This window comes from Erythrolamprus reginae, chromosome 1, assembly GCF_031021105.1.
Source record: "Erythrolamprus reginae isolate rEryReg1 chromosome 1, rEryReg1.hap1, whole genome shotgun sequence".
Classification (NCBI taxonomy): Eukaryota; Metazoa; Chordata; class Lepidosauria; order Squamata; family Dipsadidae; genus Erythrolamprus; species Erythrolamprus reginae.
The window spans coordinates 202,080,013-202,100,254 of NC_091950.1; the positions used below are offsets into that span (position 1 = coordinate 202,080,013).

General features: G+C 39.1%; 1 protein-coding gene across 2 annotated transcripts in view; it reads left to right on the forward strand.

Moving 5' to 3' along the window:
- The window catches only part of NAB1 (NGFI-A binding protein 1), a 65,970-nt gene that overhangs the window by 32,988 nt on the left and 12,740 nt on the right, over positions 1 to 20,242 (forward strand). For both annotated transcript variants that reach the window (XM_070731947.1, XM_070731948.1), the window contains exon 5: positions 12,138 to 12,254. In XM_070731947.1, the coding sequence (XP_070588048.1) occupies positions 12,138 to 12,254 (117 nt within the window). The remainder of the gene's footprint in view (positions 1 to 12,137; positions 12,255 to 20,242) is intronic.

Here is a 20,242-nt window from a genome sequence, read left to right on the forward strand (position 1 = left end):
CGCGGTACAAACAGCCTGTGTTCTTGGTACCTGAGACTGAGAGCGAAAAGGATTGTGGTGTCAGAGTCTGAAGAGCAGAGCAATCGGGGTCTTCTGCACCTCCTGAGATGAGTGACTAGGGAGAAGAAGAGGAGCCTTTACTTGATGCTAGAACTTGTAGGGCCTATAAGAGGCAAGAGTGGTTACTTAGGCGAAGGCTTACTCGTGAGTAGTACTGCTGACTACTGGGCCACGCTCTCAGGTTATTTAAGGCGGAGTCACATGCCGCTTTGGTGCAGAAGACAATGCCATTTTGTTCCAGACTTTTGCTGTGTCTATTGTCTCCAGCTTGTTAATAGAACCACATTCTTGTCTTCATTAATTAGCTCCAGGTTTCCAGCCAACCTCTGTAAGTCTATGATACGAAACTCTGCTGCAATCTAGTAATTACTGTTGTGTTTACCTATTCTTGGGACTCTAGTCAACTGCTAAGACCATCCAGCCACAGTTTGCAATTAAGCTTTAATTAATGGTGATTAAATTGACATTTGTGACTTACCAGTATTTATGAAAAGGACTGCTAAACTACTGCAGGCTAATTCTGCTCATTGCCAATTACCAGCAATAGTTTCGATAATTTGGCATTGCCAATCTCACCAGGCTCAAGGTTGACTTGGCCTTCCATCCTTACCTGGTCGGTAAAATGAGGCCTCGGATTGTTGGGGGCAATAGGCTGACTCTAAACTGTTTAGAGAGGGCTGTAAAGCACTGTGAAGCAGTTTATAAGTCTAATTGCTATTACTAAATTGGCTTTCCCTCATGTAGGCAATCCCATCTTGGGGCTGTAATTCCTAGAGGGTGACTGATTTGGACTGATCATGGACTGAGTTGAAGTATTGTACTATACTCATATGGCATAAATGGAATTACAGTTGTTTATTTTTCAGGGTAAATAAAACAACCTATATTTTGTTCAGATAATCCAAAGCTGTATTTCCTCATTCTTCATTTTAGGAAACATTTTGGAGAGAGTATTTCCTGAGTCACTGAAAATATACTTTTATTCTCTGTGGGATATTGACTAAACATAGCAAGCCAAAGGAGCTTTAGTCAATATTTCTCCTTTAAGATTTACTTTTAAATAACACTGTTGATGTTAAGTTTTAGAAACTGGAGTGCACAAATATAGAGAAGAATCTTTTATTTTCTGTAAAACTTCAAAGTGTTGAACTTTTGTCCCTGTGTCATATATCAGATAATATGGACCAAATGTATGGTAAAAAGTGGGGTGTCGCAAACATCAAGATAGTGGGTCTGTTTATGTTCATGTATTATTTATTTATTTATTTATTCATTCATACATACATACATACATACATACATACATACATACATACATACATACATACTTCTATGCCGCCCAGCCGCAAGGGTACTGCCGCTCAGACACTATACTTTTCCGCCCACATAAAAAAAAAAATTAGAGGGAACATTGTATCTAAGTAAAGTATTCAGTAGTGATGTGTACCACGTTGCTTTCCAAATATATTTCCAGTGGTCCTTTTTATATCTTTTTACAGTCACAAATAACAAATGTTTCCAGTAACATCAGTATATCACCTCACATATATTTGATTTTAGTTTTGCTGGATGTATTTTGACTCATGTTTTTAACAGTTTATAATTATTTATACAAGCCTGAAATAGATCCAAGTAGACATGCTTCAATTTTTCAGGCTTCTGATGCTTGGCAACTGTCCACATGTGTTAATTCAGATATATCCTGCCTCTCCTCCCCTCTATTATTTGAATTTTGCAGAGTTTAATATGCTTTAAATGCATTACATCCCTACTACTAAATTTATTAATATAAGGATTGAAACTAGAAAGGCGGGAATCACTTAATTCTCAGGCCAGGGAGAATTGCCACACAAACATAGGATAAATACTGGTAGTTTTCAACCTCCAATTAGTTGCTTAATAACTGTTCAAAGTTAAAAGAGACTTCTCCAGAGCTGCTATAATCCCTTTTGGCAATACGATAGTTGTCATATATATACCAATACACAGAAACACAATTAATCGCATTTTGGATGCCTGGCAATTGGCTCAACTTTACAGACATTTGCAGTGGACATGACTACATTTTGCAAAATATAAAAAATAAAAAAATTCTGGGTTCCAGCAATAAATAACTATTGAGGAAAATAGATTTCCATAATGACTGTGGAATTCGCTTCAATTTAAAGCAGGACATCAGCTGAAATACGAAACAAATTGGTTTGTCAGGTCTCCCAGAGATTTTGATTTCAGGTCTGTTCAGATATCAGTGGAAGAATTGTACCAGAATATGGGTGGGAAGGGAAGATACCAGCAATATCATTGCCTTTTTCAGTTGCTCATCAAAAAGTTGAGCCTACATATTTGTTAGAGAAAAGTTACAACAGTGTGCATAAAGCCTGTCTTTATAAGGGGCGAGTACCAGTGCACTAGAGTGCCTTCCGTCCCCTGTCCTATTGCTCTCCTATATCTCCTATACCTTTCTTCTATTCCTATATCTCTTCTTCTATTCTTTCATTGATATGTTCTATTACTATATCTTCTTTTCTATTATTTCTTATATATATTTTACTATGAGTATCTCCTCTATAACATTCATCATGTATTTTACTCTCTCTCTCTCTCTGTGTGTGTGTGTGTGTGTGTATACCCACTAAAACCTTCATTGTGTATTGGACAAAATAAATAAATAAATAAACAAATAAATAAAAATATATATTAAGAATTTGGCTACTGTAGATCAGTGCCAGGTTCAACCTTCCCTGTCCTGTTGCAAACTTCATGCACGTGTGTCCACAAACACACACCAGTTGCAAGGTGAGAATAGCAATTTACTCAAGATTGAATAGATAAGTGACAGTCAGGGAAAGAAATGTATAAATCAAAACAGTCTTCCCTCAGTAGCTTTGCCTTCAACAAGAACAGGCAGACATGAAGTCAAAATCCTGTCTGAATTTCAAAGAACCAAGCCAAGATTATCACACAGTCCGAGGGTCACAATTTCAGGGTTTGTAAACTGAATTCACAGGAATGATATGCCAGAACAGGAGGTCGTCATACTGTTATTTCGAACAGAGAAATGTTGCCTCTTAAATCAGTCTGCAAACAGCTAACTTTCATTGTTAGTTATTCCTTGCTTGGCAAGAAGCCTCATTGAACATCTTTGTTTTGCTCTCCACTCTTATGATGTGTAGACTCTCCAGCTACTCTGACACTGCCTCTGTTTGAGCAGTCTCTGGTGATTCCTGGCTTGTGTCTCCTGAAACTGATTATCAACAGGTTCACCTGGAGAGTACTTCTTCAGAGTAATACTGAACTGTGACATTCCTTTTCTGAAATATGCATTAAATCACTGTTTCCCACCTTGGCAACTTGAAGCTATTTGGACTTCAACTCCCAGAATCCCCCAGCCAGCAAATGCTGGCTGGGGAATTCTGGGAGTTGAAGTCCAGATACCTTCAAGTTGCCAAGGTTGGGAAACACTGCGTTAAATGACATACTTCTGGGGAAGTGCAGAAAGTAAGGAACGTGATCTTGATGGAAATAAGCAAGATTTGTTACCAAAGCAGGTGAAACACATCTTCAGTCCACCAAGGACAGGTAATATTGAGTGTCATGAGGAGGTGCAACACAATAAGATTGGACAAGTAGTTTTAGCCTCCTGAGGAGCTGATTTCCTGGATCCAGTCTACTGAGCGGAGCTGACAGAAAGGGGGACATTTTGAAAGCAAGCGCCTCATATGCTCCTGATCCGGCCAATTGATAAAAGAAGTTTGTCCCAGCTTCCAGGGGTTCAAAGATACTCAAAAATTAAGTAGACCCCAGCTATTCAGAGTGTCATGTCATTCCTGTTCCATAGATCATGGTATGCTTGAAAATACAACTGCAGTCCAACTAGAGTCTGGCACCTTTTACCTCTTAAGATAATCAGACATGCTTCCTTCTCTTGCCTCATCCAAACTTCTCTTTTAATTTGAGACTACTGTGAATCTTTCTCTCTTACTACCAGCAACTGTCCAGAATCCTAAGATATTTAATTAGCTTTTCTTTGTCATTTATTCTTGGGAGTGGACTAGGGTTCACATTCACAATCTGGGATGATGGTTGCCGATCAGTTTCCGGTCACAATTCAAAGTGTTGGTCATTACCTATAAAGCCCTTCATGGCACCGGACCAGGGTATCTCCGGGACTGCCTTCTGCCGCACGAATCCCAGCGACGGGTTAGGTCCCACAGAGTGGGCCTTCTCCGGGTCCCGTCAACAAAACAATGTTGCTTGGCGGGGTCCAGGGGAAAAGCCTTCTCTGTGGCGGCCCCGACCCTCTGGAACCAGCTCCCCCCAGAGATCAGAATTGCCCCCACCCTCCTTGCCTTTTGTAAGCTCCTTAAAACCCACCTCTGTCGTCAGGCATGGGGGAATTGAGACATTCTTTCCCTCTAAGCCTTTATAATTTATGCATGGTATGTTTGTTGTATGGATGTTTAGTTTTATAATAAGGGGTTTTTAGTTGTTTTTAGTATTGGATTTTCATGATGTTTTTTATTACTGTTGTTAGCCGCCCCGAGTCTACGGAGAGGGGCGGCATACAAATCCAATAAATAAATAAATAAATAAATTTAAACTGACAATTCAATCCAGCTCTAGGGCCTTAAGATTTACCATGCTACTTGGATGCGAAATATATGACCTTTTAATTAATTTTTTTGGTTGCCCATCTCCCCTGCAATATGATTCATATTACTCTACAAGTAATATCGCAATGTCTTTGGAGAAGGAGACATGCAGACTCCCATAAATTTCTCTCTCTGTCCTTGACCCGTGTTTCTATCTTGTGTTGCCTTTGGGGGGGGGAGAAAAGTATTTAATTATTCTTGTCTAATTAGGAATCTGTACCCCTGGTTTCGGAGTTCTTGCAATGATGCTGCAGAAGGCATACATATTTAACTAATTAAATCTCAAGGAATATTACAATCTGATTCATACAAGGAAGGGCATGTGTACTATATTGGATTGCATTATATATTGGGTGGCTTTGGTAACAAACGTTTCGATATATGGTAATGTTATTCAGATCAGGAATTAGTCCTTCAATTTATGAAACTTTAATTTATTATTTTTCATTAATTCTAAGCTGATCTCTGCAGTAAACAACTTAGGGCACTCCTTGTGTGTCTTTGTGACTACACTCTCTAGGCCAGGGAGGGCAAACATTTTTTGGTTCGTGTGCCAAAAGAGGTGTGTGTGTGCTAGCATGTGTGCATGTGCCCACACCCCTTCCCTCCCCCACCGCATGCACACACCCCTGTGCTGCCCCCCACGCATGCGCACAGGCCTTTCTGAATCCAGGTAGGTGAAAAAATCGCCTAACTTACAAACCGGAAGTTTGAAAAAACACACTTCCAGTTTGCCATTGTGCTGTCTTTTCCACTCTGTAGGGTTCAGGGATGCAGTTTGAGGGTGACAGGTGTTAGGTAGGACACCCATCTTGCGGCCCACAGAGTCCCCGCCCAGCCCCTGCTCCGCCTCACTTGACTTTTCACCTTGGAAAGCTTGCTGCACATTCAGCGCTTCTCGGGCTGCTGAGGGGCGGGGGGGAGGGAACAGAGATAGCTCCTGCAGCCCATTCCTTCCCCCCTTTAGCACTCCGAGAAGCTCTGAATGTTCAAGGATGCTTGGAAAGCTTGCTGTACGTTCGGAGCTTCTCGGATTGCTGAGGAAACGGGCAGCAGGAGTTATCCCCGTTTTTCACCCACTCAGCAATCCGAAAAGCCCGGAATGTGCGAAAATGCCTGGAAAACTTGCTGCACGTTCGGAACTGCTAAGGTGGGGGTGGGGTGAATGGAGATAGCTCCTGCCACCCGTTGGATGATTTATTTGTCTCCGGGGAAGCATCTGGAGGGCAAAACGGTCTTTCCCAAAGCCGAAGATTAGCTGGCCAACAGGTGCATTCATGCTGGAGCTGACATAGGGCAACACCTTGCATGCCCTCCAATATGGCTCCGCGTGCCACCTGTGACACGTGTGCCATAGGTTCATCATCACGGCTGTAGGCTAAGCTAAAGAAATATGCCTTTTATCTGACCATATTGGTCTATTTGGGCTCAAATGTTTTCAGTTCAAGTGCAGTCTCTTCTCTTAGTGAAGGATTTCCCACTCATACACTACAAAGAACTTCTTGAGCTTTGCCAATTTTAATAGTAAATCTATTTCTACTTTTGCTGTATTGGCAACATCATGCATTCATCTTACCCATAAATGGGCTCCCTTTAAGTAGGATTCTGATGCACAATTCCCATTTCTTCTACTTCTTTAAGATACATTTTATTAAAAGCTTTACACGGAACATAAAAATTAACACAGAATAAAAGAAGCACAGAAATAAACGAAGAAAGAAATAAAGAAGAAAATACAGAACTTCTTATTTCATATTTCTTCTGCAGTAAATTATTCTTCCTATTTCTTCCTATTTCCTCTGCAGTAAATCCTATTTCCTATTTCTTCTGCAGTAAATATAGTACAATTATTCTATGATTGCAAAAAAAGCTCAGGTTTTCTATTCCATTTTTTTTCTAATCATCAAAAACAAATCATGAGTGCATTTTTTTCTGTTTCATGCAAAAAGTCTTCAAGTGTTTTACAGCCAGATAATAAATCTAAAATAATGTAGACATATCTGCAAGTTCTGCCATGTTCACTAATTATTTCTCCATTGTGGGTATTGTTGAACTTCTCTTCATTTGAGCGTGCATCAGTCTCACTATGATTATCATATATAAAAACAAAGTTACCTGACTTTTTTCTACAATGGCCCCAAGAGAAAAATCTCTAGTTTCAGTAGCATTTTAACCTTCAAAATAGTCTGGATTAATGTGTATATTTGTATCCAATTTTTAAAGCTTTTTCGCATGTACACCAAGCATAGTAAAATGTCCCTTCATATTGTTTGCATTTCCAGCAAAGATTTGAAATATTTTTATATATTCTAGACAGATTTTCTGGTGAAAAATACCAACATTTCAAGCCTTCCAACCATTTATCCATTTGTACATTATAGCCAAAGATTATACTGTACATTTGTTTCACTTTTGTCCCATCGTTTTTTTTAAAAGTATACAGTTTAGAAACAAGGTGAATATCTCTCTGGTACATAATTCTATTTCAAACTCAGTCTTATTATTTGTTTAAAATTGTAACATTTGTTACCCACATTAAATCTTTCCAAATTGTACATTAGAAAACCATTGGCATTCTTCTGTTATCAGATCTTCCTTATTTCATTTTTCAGTCCTGCTGAGAAAATGATAGTACATCATGGTGAATTATCCATTTATCTCCATCAAAAGCTTCTTGCACTGAAAGCCACAAAGTGTTTTGGGGCAAAAAATATTTTATATTTATTCCATACTCTTAAGCATAATTGTCTAACATGAAGATGTTTAAAGTCTATGTTCATTTTAGCTTTTGTTTTCCTCTTTCTGATAGAGCAGCGGCAATTAAAACTAAGTGCTTTATTTTCTGTTTTTAAGGAGAACCTAGAAAAGAAAAGGGACACATTTCTCACTGAGAACTAGCACCTTGGACATTTCAGCCGTTTTGTGGCATGTGTCTTTTTAAACACTTATGTTCTGGGAAGTTTAAATAGCTGCTTGATATGTCCTGAGCTGTTTTTCTCTGCCTTCAGGGAATCTTTTCTTTAGGTAAGGAGTGTGAACTCGGAATCGAGGCTCTTGCCATTTTTTATTCTTCTCTCTGTCATTTCCACATTGGTGGGTGTAAAACATTGCCGTTTTGATCTTGCCAGGGCATTTTAATACCTGTTGGAAACGAATGCCTGAGGCACAATGTGAAATTATTTTTCACTATAATAACCTACAAACACACACACATACAGAGAGAGAGAGAGAGAGGTGGCTTAGCAGAACTGTAGGTAAACCTCCCAATGCTTCTCTTCAGCCATAAACCTGGCAAAAGCTCAATAAATGCAGTGGGAGCTCACCGATTACATCCAATTACTCCTGTAAGGCTCGCCTACTTCCTGCTTGAGATGCCTCCCTTTTTGTTGGTGGGTGGAAGGGTGGGTAGGGTAGAGGGAGCTGGGTCGTAGGAGGTAGGCATCCAGGGAGACAAGAGGGTGTGGGAATCTAGTAAAAAAACAGTCCCTGGGAGCAGAGAGGGTGGTTGAAGAAATACAAGGAAGGAGATTTGGACTCGATGAGTGGGAGTCACTGTCGGAGTTTCCATTCCACACAAAAACTCTTTTCCTCCAAGCAGCTACTTTCTTAAGGGGGGGGGAAGGGGGCTGCTTGTCTTTCGGAGTTGTCCCCTGTTCTCGGCACGCATGAATAGGGAACACTTCCCACAACTTCCTGACCTGTGTGCAGGCTGTTGGGAAGGAGACATTAGGAGAAAGCAGAGGCAGTTATTGGCCGGGCAACGAAGGCAGGGTTACTGTGATCTGCTTTGTTTGTTTATCTGCTGTGTGGGCAGAGGTTTCCTTTCCAAAATTAGCGTTGGCAGCTGGGAAGAAATGGAAAGGTGTGTGTGTGTGTGTATGTGTGTGAAAGCATGCTTTGCGGGGGTGGGGACTTTGGCATGCTTGCCCTCCTATGGACTAGAGGTACAAAGGCACTGTGAAAACAGCTAGCTGCTTTGGAGGGGGAGGGGAAATCTGATGCAAACTTCAGCGCCTGAAAAGCTCAGTGGGAATAAGAGGCCTATAGGGAAATGGAAAAGCTTGGGGGGGGGGGGAGCAGGAGAGAAGTTCAGCATTAATGTCAGCCTTAGATAGGGTGGGAGAGAGAGGGAAGAAAAAAAGGTACGAGCCCGCCCACACCACTGTCAAGCGAGGTTGCAAAGGGAGAGTGTGGGATTTCATTTGCTCCCTGAAGATTTTTTTTAAAAAAGCAACAATCCAGAAGCCCTGCAGTCTGGTGTGTTTGTAGTGGGAGCAGGGCTAGCGGAGGGGGAAGAAAAGTGCCTGTGCTACTGAGAACATCTGCTCGAAGAAATCACTGTTAGAACAGCCAAGTTGGAAGGAAGTATGGCATTCTGTGTGCATTTTCACAGGCCAGACCATAAGCACCAATAAGGAGAAAGGAATGATAGGTTCATGGAGGCTCTCTCTCTCTCTCTCTTGGTTTTTTTTAAAATAACCTTTGTTTATTTTAGTTAGCATCTCAAGAAGAAGTTGGTGTGCAGCAAAAGCCTGATAGTTTCTACTGACAGCTAGGCCTGCCTCGATTTTATTTCTGAGGGAGAAGCCCAGATATTTGCACCTGTATCCCAGGGAAGTCAAGAGAGCAGACGTGGTGCTATAGCTAATAGTTAACAGTGATGTTCCTTAATCAATCAGCAGTTTTTATTCATTGCTGTACTTCTCTAGCTGTACATATTTCTTTTTAAAAAAAAATAATTTTATTGAGCATTTTAAAGATTAAATACAAAACACACAAAAAACCCATAAAACACACAGTTTTCCTCATTACAGTGAGTTTGTACCAATATCACTAATAACAGTTACTTCTAAATTCTAATTTTTTTAAGTAATTTTATTACATTTTTATTTACGTCATTACTATTTACATACATATCCCTGTTTTTTACATTCTTTTATATACATACGTTTAGATATTCATATGTTGTTGCCTAAATTTTATTTCTCTTTTATTACCAGATATACCATCTAACTCCAAACTTTGTAATATTCTGATTCATGTCTTTCATTTAGCTTCATTGTCAACATTTTAAAATTCCAACATTTTACTAATAATTTTTACATCCAACAGGCAGTCGGACTGTTTCTAGTGTTGTGCTAAGATAATCCTAGCAGCTGTCAGTACGTGCATTATTATATATTGCATTTCCTTATCCATTTTTGCTTCTAGGATACCAAGAAGGAATAATTCCGGTTTAAATTATATTTTTTGTCCTGTTATTTCTTCCATCCAGTTCTTTATTTTGCACCAACACTTCTTTGATTTTGGACAGGTCCACCACATATGATAATGGATCTTAAATTGTGATGCATACATACACTGTTCAAAACAAACAAACAAACCATATTTATAATTTAGTGCAATTAATCTTTGTTGTGTACAGTCACCATTTCTGTTGGGTTGGGGCAATTTGAAACAAAGACAAACAGGCATAGCATTCAGAAAAATGTCTGCTTTAGGCATTTGTTATTTTGAACAGAAAAATTTACAGATTAAGACCAAAGTTTACAGATGTATTTTGACCTTAAAAGCTTTAAGAAAATAGTTGAGAACAGGAGTTCCATGTAGTCCACATTTTAGAATGATGCCTGTAATCATTTGATATTAAAACTATGTTTACTTTTCTTTTTTTAATCATTATTTAATTAAGAGGGGAAATTGCAGTGGCTTTTATGAATTAAGTTGAGCCAAATGTATTTTGGAGCCAATTTGGAAACCTATGTTTTGGTGTGGTTAGTTTAGATTAATGTGCAAAATACACAATGGCCCCTTTTAGGATTGATGGGTTGGGGGCAATGTTTGAAACATTGCTTTAAGTTACAAAGTTTTTGAACTGGATTCAGCGAGAGTAAAATAGAGCCTAACAGAATTTCTCTTCCGTACCACTTTAAAAGTATTGCAGTTTTAGTTCTAGCAATTTTCTATCCCCCCCCCCTCCTCCAAAATAGATATCTTCTTGTCTCCAGTGAAGGGCTACCAAAAATTTAACTACCACACTGGGCGTGGCTTATGCAGGATGCCCTGCATTTTCTTTCAACATCTTTCAATACAAATTGGGTGCTCTGGGATGGAGCTCCATTTTCGCTATCCCATTGCGCCCCCCTTCCCACCCACCCCCGTCTGAGCAGTAGGCCACCCCTGCTTGTCTCCAAAGGTGGAAAGCTTGCCATTCTCCTAGCTGAGAACATATTGGGTTTTATACCAGTTGGTGTCAATGACATTATCACCACAACTGCAGTACTACAAGAGATAATCAGCATAATATTCACTTGAGAGTCATACTGGCTATCATTTAAAGAGGCTCATTATAGCTGCTTCAAGGCCTTTCTTCAAATTCCAACAATCAGCTCAATTTTTGAAAGGCTGCTTGGCTGGTAGAAGGAAGCCACTTCCTCCCCCACCTCCTTTCTAGGTTCTCACTTAGTTAGTTATAGCCCTAAAGAAGTTTAATTCTTTTGCTTTTAGCTTAATTGGAATGCTTGTTTCACCTTTTGTAGCTTCCTTGGTGTTTTCAGAAATGTTCTCTTTCAGCATTGCTCAGATATAAAGGTATATCTGTATGGCTATTGTGTGCTTTTCAAAAAGATAAGACATCATTTTCTTTTTTTAACCTTTGTGGTAATTGGTTGGTACAGGTAGTCCTTGACTTATGACCACAATTTAGGCCAATTTTTTTTTGTTGCTGTGAGTTTCCCTCCATTTTACTACCTCTCTTGCCACAGTTAAGAGGATCACAGTAGTTGGTAGCCAAACTGTTGTTAAGCAATCTTGTTTGCTTATTGACTTTGCTTGTCAGAAAGAATGTTGCAAAAGGGAATAATGTGACCCTGGGACACAGCAACAGTCATAAATATGAGTCAATTGCCAGATTATGTGAAACCTTACCATTTATTTAGTAGCCTAGTGTGATTTATGTGGATTGCTTATTTAGTATCCTATGACTATCACTAAGTGTTGTATCTTGTGATTTGCAATGAATGTATTTTTATGATGACTATGATCACAATTTATCACTCATTGGTTGTACGTACACCATAGTTCCCTCTAAGCTGAGCAGTGAGCAATCGCTCACTTAAAAATCATCATCAACTCAGAGTTTTCCAAACCTGCCCAGAAGCCGAGAGGGAAATTTTATTATTATTTCTGTGCCGTCCAGTCCCGAAGGGACTGCCGCTCAGACACTATACTTTTCCGCCCACCCCAAAAATTTTTTAGAGAGAACACTGACATACACAGTGACAAATTCCTTGATGTCTAGTAGTCATACTTGGCTGTTAAGAATTCTATTCTAGAGCTAATGTAGGTAACTAGTTTTTTCTGTGTTACAGGTAGAAAACGTCTGCTGTACTAAATGCTTCTTTTCTCCATCTTCCATGTTGATAGGTTGGCTTTCCTGATTTCCAAGATGCCATCCAGAGTTTTTATCAAGAAGATCCAGTGAAACTACAGCAAGCATTGTCAAAAGGGAAGTGTGAAGAACTAGCGGCGCTTGGTTCCCAGGTAAACAAATGATGTTCCATAGGGAGTCTGATTGTAAGTAATCTGGCAAACCTAGGAGTCCAAAGTTTTCATTGTTAAGTCAGTTGCGCACCATTTTATGACCTTTTCTGCCACAGTTATTAAGTAAATCACTGCAGTTCTTAAACGAATTTTGCGATTGTTAAGCGAATCCAGCTTCTCCCATTGACTTTGTTTGTCAGAACCAAGCTGCAAGGGTTATTTATACAGAGTGATCACATGATCATAAATACATGCCATTTGTATTTGTGTTTGTATTTGTATTTGTATTTATTAGACTTGTATGCCACCCCTCCGAAGACTCGGGGCGGCTAACAACAATAAAAAAGACAATGTAAACAAATCTAATATTAAAAATAATCTAAAAAACCCCAATTTAAAGAACCAATGATCATACCATGTATAAATTCTATAAGCCTAGGGGGAAGGGAAAATTTCAATTCCCCCATGCCTGACGACAGAGGTGGGTTTTAAGGAGCTTGCGAAAGGCAAGGAGGGTGGGGGCAACTCTGATATCTGGGGGGAGCTGGTTCCAGAGGGCCGGGGCCACCACAGAGAAGGCTTTTCTCCTGGGTCCCGCCAAACGACATTGTTTAGTCAACGTGACCTGGAGAAGGCCAACTCTGTGGGACCTAACCGGTCGCTGGGATTCGTGCGGCAGAAGGCGGTCCCGGAGATATTCTGGTCCGATGCCATGAAGGGCTTTATAGGTCATAACCAACACTTTGAATTGTGACCGGAAATTGATCGGCCACCAATGGTCATGTGACCATAGGGATGCTGTAGTGGTCATGTGTCATAATTAATTATTTCCAGTGCCTTTATAACTTTGGTCACTACATGAATGGTTGTAAGTTGATGATTCCAGGACACTTCTTTCTTTAACAGGATATTCTGTCGTAGTGCTGTACAAAAGATTTCAAATTCAAAGTAATTGAAATCCAAAATAATTCAAAACATCTTCAATGTGGTCATAATGGCATCGGTGTGTTTCTGCTAACAGCGGCTTTCAACTTAAAACAGAAGAGTTTGATCTTTGCACATCTCTGTTATTGCACATCCATATTATTCCCTAATCCTACAGATTTTTTTTAGAAAAAATCGTTAAGGTCGGCCTAGGGCAGTGATGGCAAATCTACGGCATGTGGAGCCATATCTGCTGGCACATGAGCTGTTGCCCTAGCTCAGCTCCAACGTGCACGTGTGTGCCGACCGGCTGGTTTTTGGCTTGTACACTGGCTCTGAGAGGGTGTTTTTGGCTTCCTGAGAGCCTCCATGGGCATGGGCGTTTTTATTCTCCCCTGGCTCCAGGGAAACCTTGGGAGCCTGGGGAGGGCCAAACACGAGCCTACAGGGCCCACCAAAAGTTGGGAAACAGGCCATTTCCGGCCTTTGGGGGGCAAGGGAAGCTGTTTTCGCCCTCCCCAGGCATTGAATTATGGGTGTGGGCACTTGTGCCTGTGCGATAGCGCTTATGCACACTCTTTCAGCACCTAGGGAAAAAAGGTTCGCTATCACTAGCCTAGGGGCTCTTACTTACTTACTTACTTACTTACTTACTTACTTACTTACTTACTTACTTACTTACTTACTTACTTACTTACTTACTTATCTATATTTATCTATCTATCTACCTACCTACCTACCTATCATACATCTATCTATCTAACATCTATCTATCTATCTATCTATCTATCTATCTAACATCTATCTATCTATCTATCTATCTATCTATCTATCTATCTATCTATCTATCTATCTATCTATCTATCTATCTGATTTGTATGCTGCCCCTCTCCGCAGACTCAGGGCGGCTATTATTCCCAGTGTAGGCATATAACTCATACGATTATTATATCTTTTTAGAAAGATGATCGATTATAACTTCTAAGTTGAAAGATGGGGGGAGGAATCCTATCCTCTGAAGCCGAGGGAATGTTTAAATAACTTTCATGTTACATTTGGAGAAAAAAGAAACCTATTAAAACAGACGTAGTAGGAGATGAACCATTTTAGTCTGCAGTGGCCAAAAAATCTGGAGGAGTTTAGTATGACTTTTTCCAACGAATACATTTAGTTAAAAGGCAGAAGCTTTCATGCACTGCAGCTCATAGTGCATCTGAAGAAGTTGGCTATAACCAGATTTTTCTGATTTATTAAAATGAGTCTCTGTAAAATGTGCAAATGAAAACTCGCTTATTAGCTTTTCTTGTCATGATGAAAAAGTCTGCAGGGTGATCAAAAAGGGGGAAAAAAATACAGGCAATCCTCATTCAATGACCATTTGAAGTCATGATGGCAGTGAATGAGGAGACTTACGAGGAGACTCCTTAAAATTGCAGCCAATGTAGCATTCCTGTGGATTCCAGTTGTTAAAATTCAAGCATTTTAACAACTGGCTCGCAATTATAGTAGTCCCACAATTACATGATCATCCTTTATGACCGCTGCTGGCTTCTGAGAAGCAAGTCAATGAAGAAACTAGCAGGAGATTGCGAATAGCAATTGTGTAATGTTGGGCCCAACCACCACAACTGGAACTGCTGTCAGAAGTTGGCATGGCCACCTGATGTCATGTTTTATTACTGTGTCACTTAGCGGTGGATTTGGCAGTCCCAATTACTGTTGTTAACATAAAACTACCTGTAATCACTATTGCAGTATACCATTAAGTATAATCTTAACTGAATAAAAATAATTTACTTGCTGGCAAGTGAATTGCCAGCAGTGAGAAGCAGTGAGTAACTTTAGAGGGGAGGAAACTTTTGAAAAACTGGAATTCTGGAGTTCTAACACCCACAGACGAAGCTCAACTTCAAAACTGTGTCATACTGAAACTTTTCATTCCTGTCCAGCATTGTCAATTTTCATAGTGCATACTGTTGCCTAAACTAAAAATGTGATTTAAGTACTATAAAATCAAACTCTTTCTGTGTATTCTGCCGTGAACCGGAGGCTAGTCTATAAGGCCTCAAAGGTTCCTTCCCACTCTATGATTGCATAATTCTAAATCAGAAATGAGTCCTACAAATTCTTGCAGAGATTTAAGTTTATCCTTACTTAAGGAATTCAGAGTTGGGAAACGGACCAAATTCCCAGCTGCCAGACGTTCTGCCTGTCCCAATGATTTAATACTATCATACATCTGTTCTATGATACCTACACTCATAGTTGAAAGCATGGACTCCCCAACTCCAAATTTCCTGTCCTGTCTGGTGCCATTAATTTTCACCTCCTTCTTCCCCTTCGTTCCAGCTTCATGAACCCTCCAGAGTTGGGGAGCGGGGCAGCATAAGACTTCAGTAAAGTCAGAGTTGATGTAAAGTGATCAAACACAAAACAAGTAAACAACTCTGCAATATCTGGACAATCTATCCGATTAGCCAGGTTGAAAGGAGGACCATTCCTTGGTTACCAAATACTGTAAGAAGCCTCTGTTTTCTTCTGATTAATCAGGTATGGAGCTGCAGTGAGGTGTAGTTGGGAAATTAGTTAATTTGGAGCTTTGGGGATTCTCTGAAAACCAGTATAGCTGAAAATAACAACTCTAGATAGGAGGGAGCTGGAGAAGATTGGAGATATACACTTGAGATCCAGTCTTCTAATTTGGGGACATCTCTTTGGCTGTTTTTCTGCCTGTTTTACATCTCTTTTTATCACCTTAATTTGTCAACGCCACCACCTCCAAATGTTATGGCAAACTATTTGTACCAGGTGACGATAGCACGATTAGAAAAACATTAAATGAGAAATAGATAAAACTTCACATAAAATGCCTTAATAACATTGAAGTTGTTTGCATTTGTAAAGTTCCTGACTTTTCTTCCCCCTCCCCCCCTTTCCTCATTTGATGACAAAGTGGATTAAATGTTTTTATTTAGCTGTAACTTTTGAAGAGTAACTGTAACAAATAAGAGTAGGGCTGAATTGTTGAAGCCTTTCATACTACTTTTCTGCACCTTCGTGAAGCATCTATTTTGATTTCTTCATACATTAATTTATTAAACTATTAGAGCGTGCCGTTTCCCCCTCTGCCCTTTCCACTTATACCCTATTCATTTTTCAAGTGAACACAGCCTTGATTTTTCAGAAATACAAAACATTAAATAAAGTGCAATCCAAGATATGCGTTACTGTTTGCATATAATTAGAACCTAATATGTCTATTAACACATAGTTAATACAATGGGGTGTATACCTGAATAAATTATATAGAGAAAATTGCTTTTGCTTTCTTGGTTACATTTGTACTCACTGCAGTCTGATGAAAATACTTTGAAAGAGAAAGAACTGATCCTGTTGCTGCTCCTTTCTGGATTTTTGAATTGTGAAACAAGATACTTAAAGATATAGCTGATCTGTCTGATTTAATATCAAATTATTAAAGTGCTCCGTGTAATCTTTCACTGTATTGCTACTCCACATTCTTTCAGCCATTCAAATCTAACAATCTCGGATGAATCAATTGCAATTTAATTGTGGGGTGACCATATGTACAACCTATTTCTGATGTACAGTTTTTATTACATATATTGTTTAAATTGCAAAAATTGGGAAGGAGTTTAATGCTATTCTTGGTGTATTTGTTTATTTATAATGTGAATATGCCACTCCAGGTTATTTTTTTCGGGGGGTGGCATGTGAAATAATTAAACAATTAAAACAGCATAAGCAGGCAAAGAAAATTACATAGCAGCTCTTAATCTTCTTATCTGGGGTGGGGAGAGGGGAAGGCCCATGAAAAAACAATTATTTTGAAACATTGCATTCCATGGCCCTCAAAAGATACAGTGGTTAGATAATCTGGAATCCTATAGAGCAGTGTTTCCCAACCTTGGCAACTTGGAGATATCTGGACTTCAACTCCCAGAATTCCCCAGCCAGCATTCGCTGGCTGGGGAATTCTGGGAGTTGAAGTTCAAATGTCTTCAAGTTGCCAAGGTTGGGAAACACTGCTATAGAGCACAAGTGTCAAATTCACCGCCTCATGTTGCCATCACATGCCGTTTTCGCGGAGCTGGGGTGGGTGTGACCTGCCCATGACACATCTGGCCCATGGGACACCAGTTTGACACACTGGTATAAAGTAAGAAGAAATGATGGAAACAAGAAATAACTAGCCACTACATTTAATAACTAGCTATGTGATGGCATTTAGCCAACCTGATCTTGAAAAGCTAAGCAAGATTGGACTTGGTTTGTACTAGAATGGGAGACCGTTTTAAAAAAATGACAGGGCTGCAAGCTAGATTGGCAATTTTAAGGAAAAAATAAAACTACTGGAAAAGATAACTGCAAATTACTGTGCTGTTGCCTAAATCTATGGACTTGTCCATGACAGTACCAGATACATGACAGTATCTTAGAGCTGCTGCTTTTGTAAAGAAGAAAAGCATGCCAAGTCTTTCAGCCAGCATGAAGTTTGAGAGATTTTGACCTAATGTGGGTGTTTGCTCACAGGCTGTGTTGTTAAAGCTTGACTTTTCTGCATTGTAGGTGAAAGAGGATCTTAGAGAGGTTGAATTCAGTAGAATAAGCAAAATTGGAGGAAATTTGCTGTTGTATTGTAGTGGGATTCAATTTTTTTTACTACCGGTTCTGTGGGCATGGCTTGGTGGGGGTGATGTGGCTTGGTGGGCATGGCAGGGGAAGGATACTGCAAAATCTCCATTCCCTCCCCACTCCAGGAGAAGATTACTGCAAAATCCCCATTTCCTCACGATCAGCTGGGACTCAGGAGGCAGAGACTAGATGGGGTCCGGGGCAGTCAGAAATGGTATTTACTAGTTCTCCAAACTACTCAAAATTTCCACTACTAGTTCTTTGCAACCTGCTGAAACCCACCTCTTGGTTTTATATTATTCTGATTATTTACCTTCAAGGTGGGGAATTGTTTTGGTGGGGGGTTGGACTCCTAGCAACCACATAGAAAGATTTTCTCCATGACAATCTGTCTCCAACTTGATCTTCAGTAGTGCCACTATAATTGAGTCCATCTACTTTTCTTCTGATTGTCCTCTTCTTCTCTTTCCTTGCCAGCATTAGAGTCCTTGGAGAGGGGCGGCATACAAATCTAATAAATTATTATTATTATTTTCCAGAGAGCTGGAATATGTCTGAAGTAGGATAATTTGAGCCTGCTCATTTGTGCCACCAGTATGAACTCTAGGGTTGTTTGTTCAATAATCCATGGCTTGCTTTGTTGACTGCTTGAGGTAATCTAAGGAGTATTAAAAGGGGTATTATTCTTCCTATCCTATACTTTATTTATTCCTTTTATTCTAATTTATTTATTACTAATGAATTAGAAACATTATCCTATTATCCTGAATCTTATTAAAAATTCAGTTTCTGTCCTTAATCCTGTTTTGTACACTTTGTTCTTTTACATAAAGTGAGCAGAGACAACGAAGATGGTTTACACACTGGTACAGAATATGACTATATAAGGAATATTTACATTCAGAGAATAATTAGAACTGCAGAAAAAACAATTGTTATCAACCTGCCTTCCATTGAGGACCTGTTTACTGCACAAGTCAAAAAGAGGGCTGTGAAAATATTTACATAGACATCACATCCTGAACACAAACTGTTTCAACACCTACCCTCAAAACAACACTATAGAGCACTGCAAACTAGAACAATTAGACACAACAACAGTTTTTTTCTCGAACGCCATCACTGTGCTAAACAACTAATTCCCACAACACTGTCAAACTATCTACTAAGTCTCCTATTATTAATCTTCTCATTGTTCCCATCACCCATCTCCTCCCATTATCTGTATGACTGTAACTTTGTTGCTTGTATCCTTACAACCTATATTGACTGGTTCCTAATATGATTTGATTGCTTATTTGTACCCGGACTGTCATGATTCTTGAGAAACGTATCTTATCTTTTATGTACACTGAGAATATATGAACCAAGAAAAATTCCTTGTATGTCCAATCACACTTGGCCAATTAAAAATTCTATTCTGTTCTATTCTATTAAGTAGTATTAGTGTCCATTATAGAAGAGTTTATATTAAAGATACATTTCTAACACATCTTGATAAAGGATATATATCTAATATACCCAGAGTTATACAAATGTGGTCATGAAATCAAATTGCTCTGACTCTTTAGTTCAAACATATGTTTTTCACATTCTTCAAATCAGGAATAAAACTGTTGCTTTCCAGATATATGGCTTACAGTTTCCAGATCACATGAAGGATAGCGCTCATAGTCTTATTAGCGTTGTTCACAGCATCTGGCAGGGAGCAATTCAAGAGCTGTTGCTTTCCAACACAATAAAATACCTCGGGTGAAGAGTTCCACATTTAATGCTATTAGCAGAATTGCAAAAACTCCATGGTGCCAGAGATGTGTTGATTTATCCTGTTTCGTTTAATGTGAAAGTGGATTCCCCCCCCCCCCATCCCATTACTGTATATTTGTTTTCTATCCATTTTCCTTCCAACATTGTATGTCTCATTTAAATAGGCACATGTTGGTTGGGGTTTTTTCAAACTGTTCCTGTAATTCAAAATAACACTATTTAGAATATAGTATTCTCTCAGCTCTGTTCATTTAGACTATCTAACAGGTTCTGTGCCCTCTTAATTATATTTTCCATGTAGTCCATAAGGCCTGTTTCTTTATTAGGGCAAATTTTGTGCTTTTTTATTATTCACAAGTAAACTGTTGTCCTACACTTTTCAGAATGACAGATTGTTAGGGTTTTTAAAAAAAATAAAATAACGTGGATAGTACTGCATCCAAAAATAAAGTATGAGTGAAGTGTTGTCATTTTTCCTATGGTGGTGAATTTTAAACATAAATTATTAAAATCCAATGATCCTTTTGAAATGATCATTTGTATATATACACAGAGAGAGAATATTTCAATAGCAGTAACAACATCTGATTAAAATAATTATTTAAAGAACAGAAAAATTATGTCATATCAGCCATATTTTT